The sequence below is a fragment of the Podarcis erhardii genome (assembly GCF_964252035.2).
Source record: "Podarcis erhardii genome assembly, chromosome: 15".
NCBI lineage: Eukaryota > Metazoa > Chordata > Lepidosauria > Squamata > Lacertidae > Podarcis > Podarcis erhardii.
In genome coordinates this window covers 29,872,603-29,890,826 of record NC_138505.1, presented here as the reverse complement: position 1 = coordinate 29,890,826, position 18,224 = coordinate 29,872,603, and the positions used below count along the sequence as shown (strand labels likewise).

General features: G+C 45.6%; 1 protein-coding gene across 1 annotated transcript in view; it reads left to right on the top strand.

Annotated features, from left to right (window-relative positions):
• Window positions 1-146: 146 nt before the first annotated feature.
• The window catches only part of PPIL2 (peptidylprolyl isomerase like 2), a 75,980-nt gene continuing 57,902 nt past the window's right edge, over window positions 147-18,224 (top strand). Inside the window, exons 1-5 of the mRNA XM_081842803.1 lie at window positions 147-304; window positions 2,868-2,917; window positions 3,856-3,901; window positions 5,069-5,131; window positions 6,167-6,218. Coding sequence (XP_081698929.1) covers window positions 273-304; window positions 2,868-2,917; window positions 3,856-3,901; window positions 5,069-5,131; window positions 6,167-6,218 — 243 coding nt within the window. The 5' untranslated portion in view covers window positions 147-272. The remainder of the gene's footprint in view (window positions 305-2,867; window positions 2,918-3,855; window positions 3,902-5,068; window positions 5,132-6,166; window positions 6,219-18,224) is intronic.

Here is an 18,224-nt window from a genome sequence, read left to right as displayed (position 1 = left end):
CACTTTATCTATTTTTTTTAAAGTTGAGAGAAGAGGGAGCGCGGAGAAGCGCGGAACTCTTAAAGTGCCGGCTCGGTGCTTCCGGTTAGGGGGACCCCTATTAACGGCGCACTCCGCTCCACCGGAAGTAGCGGCGTCTTCCGCTGTTCTCTTCAGGAGGCTGTCTCTCTCTCTCTCCTCCGTCTGGATTACCGGCTGGGCTCCGTGTGGCGTTGCTTTTTCTTCTTCCCTCCCCGAGGCCACCGTGGAGGTGACCAAGCTCAGCAGCCAGGATGGGGAAAAGGCAGCACCAGAAGGACAAGATGTGAGTAGAAATCTCCGGCTCTCCCTTCCCACACCCGAAGCGAAAGGGCCCTCCTGGTTTGGTTGGGGTCAGGCTGGGGGGCGGGGGGGGGGCGGCCGCTGAGCCTCTGCTGTCAGGTTGTTGCCACATTTGGGGGGGGGGCTGTTGGGGTGCCTCGGTAGAAAAGGCGGCATATAAATGCAGGGGCGGGGGACAACAACAACAACAGCAGTAAAAAAAATCTGTTGTGTCACTTTAGTTTTTTAGGTTTTGTATTCAGTTCATGGGTGTAGCCAAGGGGGGGCGGGCGTTGCAGGCCTAAATCAATGCAAATCAATACAAATCTGAGGTTCTGCTCCCCTCCTAACAAACATCCTGCCTGTGCCCTTGATTCAGTTAATACATTATATATATATATATATATATATATATATATATATATATTTGCTTTCGTAGATTTTCACGGGTACAGGAATGCAGGTTTTGGTGTCCTCGGGTGTCTTCCCGTGTAAAAGTACACGGGAAGACACCCGAGGACACCAAAACCTGCATATATATATATATATATACACACACACACACACACACACACACACCCCGCTTCTGGAGCAATGGGACACTGCGATGGAAACCAGAGCACACGGAAACACCGTTTATATATATATATATATATATATGTGTGTGTGTGTGTGTGTGTGTGTGTGTGTATCTCTCTATAGAGATACACACACACATACATATATATATACAAACGGTGTTTCCATGTGCTCTGGAAAAACGGAAACACCGTGTATATATGTATATGTATGTATATGTATATGTATGTATATGTGTGTGTGTATATATATATGTGTGTGTGTGTGTATATGTGTGTGTATATGTATACACACACACACACACACACACACAGTGTTTCCGTGTGCTCTGGTTTCCATCGCGATCTCCCGTTGTTCCAGAAGCGGTTTAGTCCTGCTGGCTGCATGACCCAGAAAGCTGTCTGTGGAAAAACGCCGGCACCCTCAGCCTGAAAGCGAGATGAGTGCCGCAACCCCATAGTCACCTTTGACTGGATTTAACTGTCCAGTCGTCCTTTACCTTTACCTTATATAGATATACACACACATATATAAATATATCTATCTATCTGTATCTAAAAATCCACCAGGTTTTGCTGGACTGCTGTTTTTGTTTTGTTTTTTAATAATAACGTTTTAAAATCAGTTTTCCAGCTTTACACCTTCTTTCTTCTTCTCTGGTGATCACTTGTAGCCGAATAAGATTGTCTTCCATGAACATGGTCTTAACAGTGAGTCCATAAGTGACACTGGAGGCCAATTCTGGATCCACGCATCCTACCACAGTGGGGACATGTTTTCGGGCAGGAGTTTATCATGGTGAGGGTTTGCCAAGCGTGTCTTCCTCTTAGCACGTTTCTCCCTTTTGGCCTGAGTTCGAGCATCTTCAAGCCCATGACGTCTTTGGTAAAGGAGCGCTCGCAATAGCACAGCGCACCAACTGCATCGTTCACGAGGCTTAGATCATAGTTCTGTATCTTAGTCCAAAAGGCTGTGAGGTTTAGGTGGGTTGCATATGTTGCCTTCTCGCCACATGCGTTCCAAGAATAGTGCAGCTGGATTTCAACTGGTTGCGTTTGTTTTAAATCCAGCTACGTTACTGGATGTGTATTGGCTGTTTATTGGTTGTTTTAAAAGATATATAAAATTGTACTGGTACAGGTACAGTGGTGCCTCGCAAGACGAAATTAATCCGTTCCGTGAGGCTCTTCGTATAGCGGTTTTTTCATCTTGCGAAGCAAGCCCATTGACAGCTTAGCGGATTAGCGCTATTAGCGGTTTAGCGGCTTTTAGCGGATCAGCTGATAAGCGGCTTAGCGGCTTAGGAAAAGGGGGGGGAGGGGAAAAACCCGCAGGAACTCGCAAGACATTTTCGTCTTGCGAAGCAAGCCCATAGGGAAATTCGTTTTGCGAAGCGCCTCCAAAACGGAAAACCCTTTCGTCTAGCGGGTTTTCCGTCTTGCGAGGCGTTCGTCTTGCGGGGCACCACTGTATAGGATTGCTTAGGCAACTCAAAGCTCTGCCCTAAAAAGTGACCTCAATAAATAAGGCTTGACATTTGTAAAACAGGTTCTTGGGTTTTTTTACTGGTCAGAGAGCTTCATGCACACACAACAACAACCTATAAGGAAATCTAATACTATTATTTTGTAGATGGTGATGGGGAACCAAGAAAAGAGAGAACCATTTGCCTTCAAGTCTCCTGGTGAATTTATGGGCAAGGTGATATTTGAACCAGGATCTGGGTCCTGACTGGGGCTTGCTTCTTCTTAAGTGCCTTTAGGATTGTAGCCTAAATCTTTTGGCTATTTACAAGCTTCCTTCTCCTTTCCCCTTATTAGATGGCTTTTCTATTTAGCTGTGTTGCAAAAGGCATTTCAAATTTGGATGTCAAACCCATTTTTATCTGTATCAGCACAGAAGGATCTTTAACTGCAGCAGCAGTTCCAAGCTCTGGAAACAAAACTTGGGGTAATAACTGTTGTCCCCCTGTCTTTTTCTCTCTCTAGGTACATAACTTGTGCAGAATACACACATTTTTATGGAGGAAAGAAAGCAGGTATGTGGCTTGGATTTATAGCACTTTTAAGAACATGGGAAGAGCCCGCTGGATCAGGCCAATGGCCCATCTAGCTCAGCATCCTGGTGGCTGACCAGACACCTGTGGGAAACGCACAAGCTGGATTCAAGCACATAAGCTTCAAAATCCCTTGTGGTTTCCAGCAACTAGTATTTAGAGCAGGCATAGGCAAACTCCGGCCCTCCAGATGTTTGGGAATACAATTCCCATCATCCCTGACCACTGGTCCTGTTAGCTAGGGATGATGGGAATTGTAGTCCCAAACCTCTGGAGTTTGCCTATGCCTGATTTAGAAGCAACTGTGGAGGCAGAGCATAGGTATTATGGCTAGTAGCCATTGATAATCTCCCACATGAATTTATCCAATCCTCTTTTAAAGGCATTCAAGTTGGTGGCTACTACTGCCTCCTGTGGGAGCGAGTTCAATAGTTTTAACAGTGTGTTGTGTGGAGAAGTATTTTCTTGTCTCTGTCCTGGGTATTCCAACATTCAACTTCATTGGACGCCTGTGAATTCTAGTGCTATGAGAGAGGAAGAAAAACTTTTCTGCGTCCAGTTTCTCCACGTTGTGGACTCCATGCAGGAACTATCATGTTGCCTCTTATTCACAGTATTCCGACATACAGTTATTTCCCACTGTTTTCATGGTTGCATTATTGGGATCAGAAATGTGCATAAAGGGGTTTTGACATTATCCAATGACATCCAATGACGTCTGCTGCATTCCCACTCGTGTGAATTATATTTAGGGTAATGTGGTGTATCAATCAGAAATCCACAGTTCATTAATACATTGTAAAAGGAATGTTAGAAACTGAGACAGAAGCTCTAGCATTATAATCAGGAAAACAATCTGTTTATCCCAGGTTGAACATGATGTGTGTGTGAAATGTTTTTATTTTGTTTTAATTGAACAGAAATTCCACAGTCCAACTTCAGACGTCTACCTTTTGATCACTGCAGGTGAGCACTGAAGAAATATTAAATTCTGATTTAATTCCTTTATAATTCTTATGGGGAAATAGGAAGCTCCCTTACTTAGAGTCAGACCATTTGGTCCCTGAAGCTCAGAACTGTATACTGTACACTGGCAGCTGCTCCCCAGTTTTCCAGACAGAAATCTCTTCCAGCCCGGGATACCAGGGATTGAACCTGGAACCTTCATCATTTAGAATCACTCATTTAGAACTCATCATTTAGAATCACTCTCCTTTTTGAATCGCTCTCCTTTCTTAGTTGAGGTGTCCAGAACTGTACACAGTATTAATATGTTCATTCATAATAGCCCCCTTTGCACCTTAATCGCCTGTGGCTGCCTACCGAGATCCACCTGGTGCCGTCTTTAGCATTCTTTTGGCACTGGGATAGCACATGAATTGGTAGAGCATGAGGCTCTTAATCTAAGGGTCGTGGGTTTGAGTCCTACATTGGGCAAAAGATTCCTGCATTGCAGGGGGTTGGACTAGATGACCATCTTGGTCCCTCCCAGCTCTACAGTTCTCTGATTCTAATTGCCTTTTGAGGAAGCTTATAAGCACTCGTCAGAACATGCCCATGTCTTCATCTGAGACTTTTCTCCAGGTTACCCAACTTTATTTTTATTTGTTTATATTATTATTATTGCATTTATATTCCATCTTTCTTTCAGTGTGGCCCAAATCCTCCCTCTTCCCTTTTCCCTTTCACAACAACCCTGTGAGGTAGGATAGGTGGAGATACAGAGGTTGGCTCAGGGTCACCAGTGAGCTTTATGGCCCAAGTGAGGATTTGAACCCCATTTTCCGAGGTCCAAGTCTGATGTTCTAACTACTATACTGCACTGGCTTTCCCAGAGTTTTAAGTGAGGATCTACTATGAACAGGGCTATTTTTTGGGTGGTGGAGCTCTAATTGCAGAATATCCAATCCAGAAATATTTCTTTGTGGTCATTGCTTAGGTCAGGAATGGGGCATGTTGTTGAACTCCATGTTGTTGGGAATTGTCGTTCAACAGAACATGCATGGCCCACGGGGTCCCCATCCCAGGATTTAGGTAAAACGGCATTGCTGGCTTATCATTGTTCTCTTCTGCTGATACTTACCGTAATTCACATTTACTTAATTGTCACACTTCTTTTTTTCTCCCCCCTAGCTTATCTTTGCAGCCATTTGAATATCCTGTATGCACACTGGAAGGCACCATCTTTGACTTGCTGTAAGTTGCTACTTTTTCAGTGGTCTCCCTCTCCTCCCCCCTTCCATCCATTAGTATAGCTCTTCTCCCCTTGAAGGGAAACTGAGCAAATCTGCTATCTAGGATGCACAGTTCTTATCGTCACAAGTTGCTAATAGGTGGGGAGAATAATGTAGGTCCTGAAAGACGTACATTGGCTCCCAGTACGTTTCCGAGCACAATTCAAAGTGTCGGTGGTGACCTTTAAAGCCCTAAACGGCCTCGGTCCAGTATACCTGAAGGAGTGTCTCCACCCCCATCGTTCAGCCCAGACACTGAGGTCCAGCGCCAAGGGCCTTTTGGCAGTTCCCTCACTGCGAGGTTACAGGGAACCAGACAGAGGGCATTCTCGATAGTGGCACCTGTGGAATGCCCTCCCATCAGATGTCAAGGAAATAAACAACTACAGTGGTACCTCGGGTTACATACGCTTCAGGTTACAGACTCTGCTAACCCAGAAATAGTACCTCAGGTTAAGATCTTTGCTTCAGGATGAGAACAGAAATCGTGCTCCGGTGGCGCAGCAGCAGCAGGAGGCCCCATTAGCTAAAGTGGTGCTTCAGGTTAAGAACAATGTCAGGTTAAGAACAGACCTCTGGAACGAATTAAGTACTTAATCCGAGGTACCACTGTATCTGACTTTTAGAAGACATCTGAAGGGAAGTTTTTGATGTTTGATGTTTTAACGCTAATAATAATAATAATTCTATCGGGAGCTTCCCAGAGTGGCTGGGGAAACCCAGCCAGATGGTTGGGGTATAAATTATTATTATTATTATTATTATTATTATTATTATTATTATTATTATATTTTTAAATTATTATTATTATTATATTTTATTATTTTATTATATATTTAAAGTGAGCTCATATCCAAGGTGCTATTTAAGTTGGTGGCTTCTCAGCTCACTTTCCTAAGCCCCTAGGCTACACCAGAACACATGTGACTTTTTGGGAGGAACCAGGCATTTCTGATTTTGTATCTGAACCACTGCATCTTTTTTGTTCTTGTTTTAGGAATATCGTTCCCTGGATAAAGAAGTATGGGACGAATCCAAGCACAGGAGAGGTAGGTTTTCTTGGATGGGGGGGTGGGGGCTGTGTTCCTCTAGAAGCTGATGGCAGCCCAGCTCCCATGAGCCCCAGCCAACGTAGCAAGCAGCTGGGAAGAAGGGGATTGTAGTCCATCAGCAGGACTGCTGCCGAGCCTCCGTCCAGCTTTCACATTTACTCTTCATTTGGTGTACTCTGCATTTTCTAAAATTAATTTTTTGTTTGCCCATTTAGCGAGGAAAGGAAATAGAATAAATAAAATTAATGAAGAAATAAAAGAGAGAGAAAAGCAAATTATAATACACAGATAACACTAGTAATAACAGTAGACCACAATCTGCTCACTTTGAGGATACAGTGACCATCAGTACACGAGTAAATTAAAAAATTAATGTAGGCCCTGCAGATGTTCAAATAGGTATCCACATGTAAATTATGCATATATGAAATTCATTTAAACATTGCCAGGGCTGTGACGTCCTTAGACCAGAGGTTTTCAACCTTTTTGAGTACATGGCTCCCTTAACAAACTACATTCTTTCTGTGGCACCCCTGTGCGGCTCAGGAGCGCAGTTATGCCACCCTTTGCCTGTAGAGCTGGCAGCCCCTCACCCTTTTTTCAACACCCTCCCTTGTGGAGTGTTCCCCTCAGTCTCCTCTCTTCGCCCCTCTGCTTGGGAGTCTTCTGGGCAGCCACTGCAGCTGCCCCTGGTCTCTGAGCTGCCCCCACCCTGCCCTAAAGAGAGGTGCCCATGGAGGTTATAGCCAGGGCTGCTGCAATAAACAGCTGTGCAAGCCATTGGGAGGCAGAGACAGAGGGCTTTGGAGGGAGGGAGGGGAAAGAAGGAAGGAAGGAAGGAAGGAAGGAAGGAAGGGGGACAGAGGCCAGTGTTGCCCATGGCATCCCTGACCGTCATTCAAGGCACCCCAGGGTGCCATGGCACACTGGTTGAAAACTACTGCCGTAGACCATTGTGTAATAGACAGTGGGTATTTATCCTTCCAGGCTTCAAGTGTAAATCTCTTTGCCACCATAAGGACTCTCAAAATCCACTTTTGTTGTCCACCCATTAATCCAGGGGACAGCAAACTTTTTGAGCAGGGGGCCGGTCCCCTGTTCCTCAGACCTTGTGGGGGGCCGGACTATATTTTTTTTGGGGGGGGAATGAGTGAATTTCTATGCCCCACAAATAACCCAGAGATGCATTTTAAATAAAAAGCACACATTCTACTCATGTAAAAAATGCTGATTCCTGGACCATCCACGGGCCGAATTTAGAAGGCGATTGGGCCAGATCCGGCCCCTGGGCCTTAGTTTGCCTACCCATGCATTAATCCCTAGATTCAGCCCGCTCTGCATTTAATCTTGATTCTGATTTGAAAGTTATGTGCGCATGTGCTATCCTGACTTGTGAGAGCATGCACCATGCTTCTTGGTTGTGGCCTGCATGCCAGTTTGAAATTGGCCACGTGGTCCTCCTAGATTTAAAGAAAAGCACAAAGAGATGCAAAGCATCTGCTTTGCGTGCAGAAACCCCAGGTTCGTTCCCCAGCATCTCTAGGTAGGGCTGGGAAAGTCTCCTTTCCAAAGCCCCAGTAAGCTTCTGCCAGTCAGCTAAGGTTTTGTATATGGGAAAGACTATTTGACTGATATGCACCTTAATTCATTCCTTGAGTTTCTCTAGAAGGTATCCTTGCTATGTGTGCCCTGTGCAGCGCGGAATTTACATACCCTGTATAAGCTAAACAAGCTATAGCTTAGTGCCCCACACTCTTGGGGCCCCCCCCAAAAATTTAAAGTTAAAGGAGAAAACCAACTGGATGTACATTTCCAAAATATAAGATAAAGAACAAACAAAATTGATAAAATACATAATTTGTTATGTGCAAATGGCTTTAGATACCTATTAGGTCCATAAGTTACCAGATAGCATATATTCAACACAAAAAACAGCGACAATTTGTTGTTGACAAAGGGCAGCTGGACATATAAAGGGCCCCATTACCTTCAGTAGCTTAGGGATTTATCAAACCTAAATCCGGCCCTGTCTTTTCGTTTATTGATGAAGTCATTCCAAAGGTCTTGCCTTCAATTTCTTTGTTAACTTGAGCCTCGTTTTAAATTTAACTTATTTCACATATTTATATTCCTGTGTGGATTGTTGCTTTCTCCCCTTGGTTGCTGCTGCCTGAATTAACCCTTCTGGAAAACTTTTTGCGCTCCTGGGATTAAAGCGGTTATCTCTTGCCTAAATTGAGGCTAGTAGTGCCGAAAGCATCTGAACAGAACAAACTTTTATTTGCTGTGGGTTGCAATTATTCCGTGCTTCACAGTCAAACCCAAGCTCAACCTTTTGCGCCTGTTTTCAGGACAGTCCAGAAATACGTGGCATTTATTATGAGGGTGTCTTGTTGGAATCTGCAGAGATTTATTTTAAGCACTAGGTGGCAGCTGTGATATGAGTGTGAAAGGTTTGGCCCCCAAAAATCTTTTTGTACCAGGCTTTTCGTCTCTTGTAGCTCTGTAACTTATACCCGCCTCCCAAGGTGTGCTTTTGGAATTATTTGGGCCTAGAAGTGATCTGTGAGCAGGAGTGTGATCCTGTGCATGCTTAGAATCATTGGGTTGTACCCAACGAAGTTCTACTCAAGACTAGACTCATTGAAATTAATGAACCTACGTTAGCCGTCCCCGTTCACTTCAGCAGGTCTACTCTGGAGTAGCAATGCGACGACATGATAGACGTGTATGAAATTTTGCACAGGGTGGAGAAAGTGGAAAAGAGAAAAGTCCCCCCCCCCCTATAACGCTATATCTTGTGAGCATCTGATGAAGCTAAACATTAAGAGGATTCAGGGTAGACAAAAGAAAGAAAGTGCTTCTTTGCACAGTGTGGAGTTAAACTGTGACACTCGCTCCCATAGAAGGCAATGATGGCCACTGACTTGTAAGGCTTTAAAAGAGGACCGGACAAATTCATGGAGGAGAAAGGCTGTCAGCTGCTATGAATCACGATGGCTGTGTTTTACCTCCACTGCCAGGGGCAGTAATGCTTCTGAATCCCAGTTGCAAGAAACCACAGGAGGGGACTCCTTGTCAGGCATAAGGTTCTTCACCGCAGACTTTAAGGCTGCCTGTTCTTCTTCTTCTGCAGCTGTGGGACCTAATATGACCTGTGGCCAGAGCTTCCCCATAAAGAAACACAAGGGTTTTTTTTATGTGTTTGGTTTTGTTTTCTGTGAGACGTAATTCCCAGTGGGGTGGTAAACCTGTATCTTCAGCCTGTAATAATAATAATAATAATAATAATAATTATTATTATTATTATTATTATTATTATTATTACCCCACCCATCTGGCTCAGTTTCCCCAGCCACTCTGGGCAACTTCCAACAGAATATTAAAATACAGTACAGTGGTACCTTGGGTTACATACGCTTCAGGTTACATACGCTTCAGGTTACAGACTCCGCTAACCCAGAAATAGTGCTTCAGGTTAAGAACTTTGCTTCAGGATGAGAACAGAAATTGTGTTCTGGCAGCGCAGCAACAGCAGGAGGCCCCATTAGCTAAAGTGGTGCTTCAGGTTAAGTACAGTTTCAGGTTAAGTACGGACCTCTGGAACAAATTAAGTACTTAACCTGAGGTACCACTGTAGTTCATTAAACATTAAAAGCTTCCCTAAACAGGGCTGCCTTCAGATGTCTTCTAAAAGTTTGGTAGTTGGTTTTTTTTTTTTGACATCTGGTGGGAGGGCATTCCACAGGGCGGGTGCCACTACCAAGAAGGCCCTCTGCCTGGTTCCCTGTAACTTGGCTTCTCACAGCGAAGGAACCGCCAGAAGGCCCTTGGAGCTGGACCTCAGTGTCCAGGCAGAACGAAGGGAGTGGAGACGCTCCTTCAGGTATACTGGACCGAGGCTGTTTAGGTCTTTAAAGGTCAGCAGCACCACTTTGAATTGTGCTCGGAAACGTACTGGGAGGTGCAAGTTGGCCATGGCTGAATGTTCCTCCATACAAACCCCACCCCCAATGGAGACATTAGTACATTGGTGACAAGAAGTATTCAAATTGCTGAGCCTTACTCCTGATGTGCCAGCTTTGTCTGCACAGGTTTCTTTTGTTCTTTTGGTATGGAAAATGTTCTGTCAGAGTGAGCCCCCAAGTACAGTCTGAAGTGATACATCCTAGGTGCAAGGTTTAGCACCTTAGTGCAATCTGAGCTGAAGGGTGCAAGGTGGCGCTGCAACAACAATATGCCATGTTTAGTTTAAATTGAGAATTATTTCCAGCTCCGTGGCAGCAGATGAATCAGTTGCCGTGTTCTCACAGTCACAACTCAGCTCAATAAGTCTAGGTAATAATGAGCCTCTTCTCCAAGCACATAGCCCCTTTGTGGCACTAACAGTTGAGGAATCCCTCTAATTAACCACTGTTTCATGATTATGAACTGCAACACTGTCCATGATCAAACAGGATAAGTGTTACTTTAGCAGGGGGCTTCTTAGTAAACTTTATATGCTCTGCAGACAGCCGGTGATAGGTTCTGAATGCCTGTTGTCTGCCTTGTTTTTCTCCTCCAAGGGAAGCTGCGGGGGCCTTAATAGCTGATGGGTATTCTGGAGGGAGCAGGCAAAAATCTGCGCCTTTTCTATGATGTGTTAACCCAGCATCCACCAACCTGGTACCCTCTTGGACTACAACTCCCATCAGCCCCAGCAAGCTGAAGTTGTACTCTGAAGCATCTGGACGGGGCCAGGTTGGCAAATGCAGTGTTAATAATAATAATATGCTTATAACTCTTCCTGAAATGTAGCCTGGGATGACTAAACCTTCCCCAAGTGCATTAGAGAGATATTTTCATGCCTTCCTTCCCACTCACTCCCATAGTTGTTTTTCTGTTATGCTTTTCCCATTGTCATCTCCTGCAGATGGGAGTGTGCGGTGCTGCCGCTGTCCATTTAGGGGAGAAACATTATTAATTGACCTTTGCAACATCCTCCCCGGCTTCCAAGGGATAATGTCATATCCCTTACCTGGATTGTTCGGCTTTGATACCGGCACCACTTTTCTATGTTCAAGAGAAATTAACACTGTGGTGTGTCTTGTGATTTCTCTATTTTTCTTGCCCAGCTGCAGAACATGCACAGCTCAGTAGATGTGGCTGACTTGGACTTTTGGCTTGGCCCCTTTAGCTACTGTTTTTAGATAGGTTGCAGGTGGGCATGCTTTGGCTTAAGTCGTTGGTGGCAGTTGGGAATGGATCTGTGGATTTCATTAAAGCAGGCATAGCTAACATTGTGTCCAGCGGATGTTATTGGACTCCAACTCCTATCATCCCTGACCATTGGACGCTCTAATGCAGGCATAGGCAAACTCGGCCCTCCAGATGTTTGGGGATTACAATTCCCATCACCCCTGACCACTAGGGATGATGGGAGTTGTAGTCTCAAAACACCTGGAGGGCCAAGATTGCCTATGCCTGCTCTAATGGGACTGATGGGAGTTGTGATGCAGCACAGCTTGCCTTTAGGGGCCCTGTAAATCTGTTTCTCCTACAATTTGCACACTGCTGTGAGTCAACTCCACTCCAGCTGGGTTTGGAATGGGTATTTCCTCGTATGGCTTTAATTTGTTGTTTTTGTTGGTGGTGGCGGCCACATCCATCTGTCCCAAGAGACAAAGAAGTGCGCCTCCAGGGGTGAAGTCAAACCACCGTGCTAGCAGCACTGAAGTGACCTCTTTGGAGCGCAAGGCTGGGCAGTGTGTCTGGAGGTCCTGGGCTGCCCAGACAACAATGCTCCCTTCTTGGTCTTGCTGATGTGGACCAGGGAAAAGCAGAGCAATACATTTGGCACCAGATTGGCTGCAGGAGTTGACAGAAGGAGGCGCACCATCCAACCGTCATAGGGACTCTACTCCAGATTAGTGTAAGGGTTTGCTCCTTAGCCTTTTCTTCTCTCGGAAGATATCCCACAAGTCAGTGAAGGATTGCTCGTCTAGTTCTAGTTATTGGGGAATGGCGATCTTTAAAAAATCTGTTTTGTTTTCCATGCCACCCAGAGAACTGCTGTTGTGATGTGTTGTATCTTGAGGTGAATGCTATTCCACAGAATATTCCTGCATTGCAGAGGGTCGGACTAGATGATCCTCGGGGTCTCTTCCAACTCAACAATTCTATTATTCTAACTTCCCATGTTTTTGTGCCTTGAGGGAAGGGCTGCAGCTCAGTGGTAGAGCATCTGCTTTGCACACAGAAGGTCCCAGGTTCAATGCATGGCAGTGGAATCTCCAGGGCAAGAACTGCCAGCTGAAATCCAGGGAGCTGCTGCAAGTAAGTGCAGACAATACTGAGCTAGGTGGCTCAGTGGTCTGACTTGATATCAGGCAACTTCCTATGTTGGTTTGTTATTATGCAGTTCTGTGGGTTAAATCACAGAGCCTAGAACTTGCCGATCAGAAGGTCGGCAGTTCCAATTCCCCCAACTGGGTGAGCTCCCGCTGCTCGGTCCCTGCTCCTGCCAACCTAGCAGTTCGAAAGCACGTCAAAGTGCAAGTAGATAAATAGGTACTGCTCTGGCGGGAAGGTAAACGGCGTTTCAGTGTGCTGCTCTGGTTTGCCAGAAGCGGCTTAGTCATGCTGGCCAAATGACCCAGAAGTTGTATGCCGGCTCCCTCGGCCAATAAAGCGAGATGAGCGCTGCAACCCCAGAGTCAACCACGACTGGACCTAATGGTCAGGGGTCCCTTTACCTTTTACCTGAAAGGCAGGAGATGAGACTTCTGTGCCGACTGCAGCTTCCAAGCTGCCTTCAAGAGGTACCCCCCACCCTCCTTTAGCGGTTATGCATGGGCTGCCCCCTTATCTGTGTGGGGTGCCCGGTGGAAGGAAGAGACCTCCTTTTCTCTCAGTGCCTGGCGCAGCCTTTTGATGTCGTTGGCTACAGATCCTTTTAATGCAGCATGGCACCCTACGTGCGTGACAAATGGCCGTGTGAGAATTTGTCGGCTGGCTCATCCATCACCCGCTTGTCCGTGGCAGAAGGGCAATCAATTTCAGCCGTTCGGCTTGTTTCATCTTTGGTCTGCCCTGGTGCCCCACTAACCTACACAGTCAAAGAGCTCCTGCTTTTGTGTGATGGCGGCAGCCAGGAGGGGCGGGAGAGGCTGCCCTCCTCAGTCCTGGGAGGGGTGAGCCATGTCAGCTGGCAGACGGGAAGAGAGAGAAAGCTCAGTGCGGAGGCTTGCTCCTAATTGCCGGAAAGGAGGCTGCCTTGCCAAAAGTCTCTTGGCTGGTGTGTGTTTTTTTTTGGGGGGGGGATAAAAGGCAGCACCCGTACCCCAAGCATCAGCCGTATGACGTGCCGTGATGTTGATTTCTGTTTTATCTAAATAAATGGTGCGGTAAACCCATTCAGAATTAACTTTTAAAAAGAAAAAACACATGTCAAACTGGGTCTGTGCACATTAATTTAAATTCTGCGTCATGATAACCCGGATTCTGCAACATGAAGCGGTGCTGCCAGCTTCATGCATGATTGGCTTGCCTTCCATTTCCTGGAAAAAGATGGAAATGATCACTGGATAGCATTGTTTCACTAATATTCTCACGCACTTCCTGGACCGTCAGGCTTTGTAAACCTTTGCATTTATTTGGCTGGCTTCCACGGGCCGCAATGCCCCTGTAGTTTTACCGGCAGCTGTATTATCCATGCTGCTTACAACAAATTACGCTGCATTTTTTAAAATTTTTTTTACAGATGGCTCCGAGTCACAGGATCGTGTGGGAGTAGCATGAGTCCATATGGACCGCGCTGTTGCAAGGAAGTTCTTGTCTGAATCATCGCTGTTTACTGCAAGAATCTCTTTGCAATCTTTTCATTACTTTTATGAGCTTGGAACAATCTGTTGATTATATCCTGGCTCCCAGAGCTTTAGAATAATTTGGGTTCAACATGACCTAGTTGCTTTCTGTTCCTTTTCCCCTGTTGGAGACGGAAAGCAGGAACACTGAGCAAGCTCCTCCTCCTTCAGCCTCCACTCTGACTATATTCAAGTTAATCCCCTCAAGATCTCCAGGCAGGACTTCATTCTGGTTTGAATATCGTTTGTACTTTACAGTATTCCATGCCTTTTGATCAAAAAATTCCAACAACAAACAAACACCTTCCCAGCAACCCTTATTCCTTATGGCAAAGCCTAGGGTGTCCTTCAGGACAACTCTTGATTCTAGAGTTCACTGGTGTTAATGCCAGAGACCACCATGAATCTTCTTCGCTTGCCTCTAGGTTGACTTCTCTCACCTAGAGCCCCTTTGACCCAAGGAAGAGTCTCCATATTTTATTCTCCCTACCAAGGTTGCAGTGGTGAGACTCTGACCTCTGTCACATTAGGAACGTAGGAACCAGTCTCAGATTACTGGTCCATCCACCTTACTATTGTCTACACTGGCTGGCAGCAGCCCTCCTGGATTTCAAACGGGGTTTCTCTCCCAGCCCTACCTGGAGATGCCAGGGATTGAATCTGGGACCTTCTGCATGCAAAGCAGATGCTCTCCTGCTGAGCTAGGACCTTTCTCATTGAATGCCACCATCGCAAATTAATGGGACCTAATTTACTGGCAGACACAATAGTGTACAGTATTGGGGGGCGGGGGGAGGAACCCAGAGAAATCCCTCCAAGAGACAACCTCTCTAGGCCATGCTGAAAGAAGGATTCTATGAGCTAGCTCATCGCCAGCTGATAGAATACAGCTCTTCAAATGCCAAAGCTTGAATCTGAGTGCTCTGTTAATAGCTACATTTCAAAGGAACTATTCCTATGTTCAATGTAATTATCACCTAGCTGTGATAATGCACTGCCTTTAAAATCCCTGGCCAGCTACCTGCCACCTCTGTTAGGGAGTGATACTAGTAGACCTTCACCTTGAGAACCCATCCCTAAATAATTATCTAATAATAAATAAATAAAATATTATTTACATCTGGCTCATCTGGCTGGGTTGCCCCAGCCACTCTGGGTGGCTTCCAACACATATAAAAACATAATAAAACATTAAACATTAGAAACTTCCCTATGCAGGGCTGCCTTCAGGTGTCTCCTTAAAGTTGCATAGCTATTTTTCTGCTTGACATCTGATGGGAGGGCGTTCCACAGGGAGGGTGCCAGTTCTGAGAAGGCCCTCTGCCTGGTTCCCTGTAGCATCACTTCTCGCAGTGAAGGAACCACCAGAAGACTCTCGGAGCCTTCTGTGGGACCTCGTACTTTCGAGTGGTAGATCACATTTAAAGCACTTTTATACCACTTTTCACTGTCAAGCTTTCACCCCAAAGAATACTGGGATCTGTAGTTTATTATGGGTGATGGGAATGATCAATCTGTGAGGGGGTCTTCTAACAGCTCTCAGCACCCTGCAGGTCTTGGGATTGTTTTTGGGGAAAGCCTTTGGGGCAGTGGTACATTTTAGGTAGGCAGATTTTTGATGCCGAGCCTTTGACACGTGTTTTGCAGTGTTCTAGCAAAGACGTCCAGTATGCCTGTCTGTGTTTCATCAAAGTAAAACGGGTGTCCTTGCAGCACCCTGTTTTCAACCCATACCTGGGAAATTGCCTTGCATAGAATCAGACCAGTGGACCATCTAGCTTACTATTTATGTCAGGGATGAGAAACATATGGCCCTTCAGTTGTTGGACTCCAGCTGCTATGAGCCAGCATGGCCAATAGTCAAGATTGGTGGGAGCTGCGGTCCAGCAACATCTGGAGGAAGACTGGCTCCCAACACCTGGATTACATGAATATCCCATCCATCAGTTACTGAATCTCATTTGCAAGACCAAGAGAGAAATCACAGTCCGTGGGTTTTCTCCTACTTAGTTCTACTGAACGTAGACGCTTTGAGATGACTTAGTTATATCCATTAGTTTCAATGGAGTAAGATAGGCATTGGATCCAGTGCTTATGTTTTTCTAAGCCCCCAAAATGATATCGGTGGTTATTTTAGTGGTCAAATTAATAAGACTAATTGCAGTAATAACTAGCGCACTCTATAACCTTCCAGCGGAAATCCTTTTTGGAGTTGTCACTTTCAATCAGCTTGGCTGGCTCTCATACGAATGCCTTTGCTGCGAGGGTTGCCCTGCTCTGCTTTTCGTGCAAAGTCCTTTTAATTTGGGCCGCAGCAAGCTGGAAATGCAAGTTTCACTCTGGGGGTTCTTTCATTTATCTTCGGCTAGCGATTAAGACTCTGCTTTGGTTTTATTGGCAATCTGAACCCCCCCCCAAAAAGAAACAAAAAAGGAAGGAAAAGTGTTTTATGACGGTGGAGGAGTTACGATAGTCTCCCCTGAAAGAAATGAAGAAGTAAAATAAAAAACTGTTTTCTAAGATTGTTATGTGAAGTAGTGATGGGCAAGCAAATGTGGCCCTCCAGGACTTTTCCTGGCCCTTGGGACTCTCACAAGCTGCACCCCTCACCAGCCTTTCTCCATGTCCTCCTTGAGTACTTTTGCCTGTCTTGGAATGTGTCCTTGACCTAAGATAATGCTTCTTGCTTGCCTGGATGGAAAAGTGTATGCATGTGTGTGTAGCATCCTCTGGATGAATGAATTTTGGAACGCAGCCTACCGTGCAAAGGTGAGAGTCACATCTTTTGCCTCTGGCCTCACCCATCAATGGAATGCGGCCACCAGATGATCCGTCAAGCGAGAGAACGTGGCACTCTGGCCGAAACACATTCCCCATCCGTTACATAAGATGTTAATGGAATTAAAAGAGAAAGAAGGTTAAAATAGTGTTATTGTACTGTCAAATATTGGAACTGGGTGTGTTCCATCTTGTATGGACCGCTTACATTCAGTTTTTACTGATATGCTAGCCTTAATCATTTAGAGTGCAAAGGGGAAGGTTGGAGATGCATGCTTCCCAATGGTTTGGTGCTTTTGTCTTGGTCTGGTGTGTTTATATCCACTGAAGAAGTGTCCTCATTGCGCAGTCTAAAAATAAAGACCATGAAATCAACATCATTTTAACTGGGCACCTAAAGGACATCTGATTTGATGCCAACTGAACTGTTAAAGGAAGGAAGGAGGTTCCATAGCAAAGGTGCCACCACTGAAAAGGCTCTTTGTAGTAGCCCTATACCTGTCCTCCAGAAATTGGGAAGTACCTAGAAAGGTCCTCTAGTATTGCACTTAATAACAGAGTTGATATAGGACCAAGCTAGATGTGAATGTCCTACATTCCATTTAGCATAGGAACATATGGAACTGTCTTCTACCAAGTCAGGCCATTGGTCCAACAAGTACACTGTTGCCCACATTGCCTGAGACCAGGCCTCCAAGGTTTCAGGCAGGGAGTCTTTCGCAGCCCTATCTGGAAATGTCAGTGGTTGAACCTGGAACCTTCTGCTGACAAAGCAGCTGTTCTTCCACTGAGCCATGACCCTCCCCAAACAGAAGAACGCTGCTTTTTACCAGTGTTCAAAATTAGCCAGGCGCTGAGCACATTTTGCGACTGGCAGCCGGCCTTTTGTGAATGGATGGAGCCACACTTGGCACCTAGCCACCTGCCTGGCTGCAGTCAGCTGGTCTGCCAGGCACAGTGGCAGCAAAAGGTGCACCCTTTTTTTTTACTGCCACACTGCTGTTTGGCAATCAGGTGTTTGGCACATATTTTGCTGCTGCGCTACCCTGCAGACACCCTGGTAGCGGGGCAGCAAAAGAAAGAAAGAAAAAGATGCCTCAGCATTTTGTTTTGGCACCCACAACCTTTGTCCCAGGAGCCACGTGGCTCTTAGTATTCCTATCCCAGTTTCTAACACTGCTTTTTACGGAGTCAGCCTGTTTGTTCATCTAGCTCAGCACTGTCTCCACTGACTGGCAATGAATCTCCAGGGGTTTAGAGAACTTTCTCAGCTCTCTGGCGGCAGCTAGGGATTGAACCTGAGACCTCCTGCATGCAAAGCGGGGTATAAATAAAAATTTATTTATATTTATTTATGCCGCCTTTTCATAGCTAAAACCAT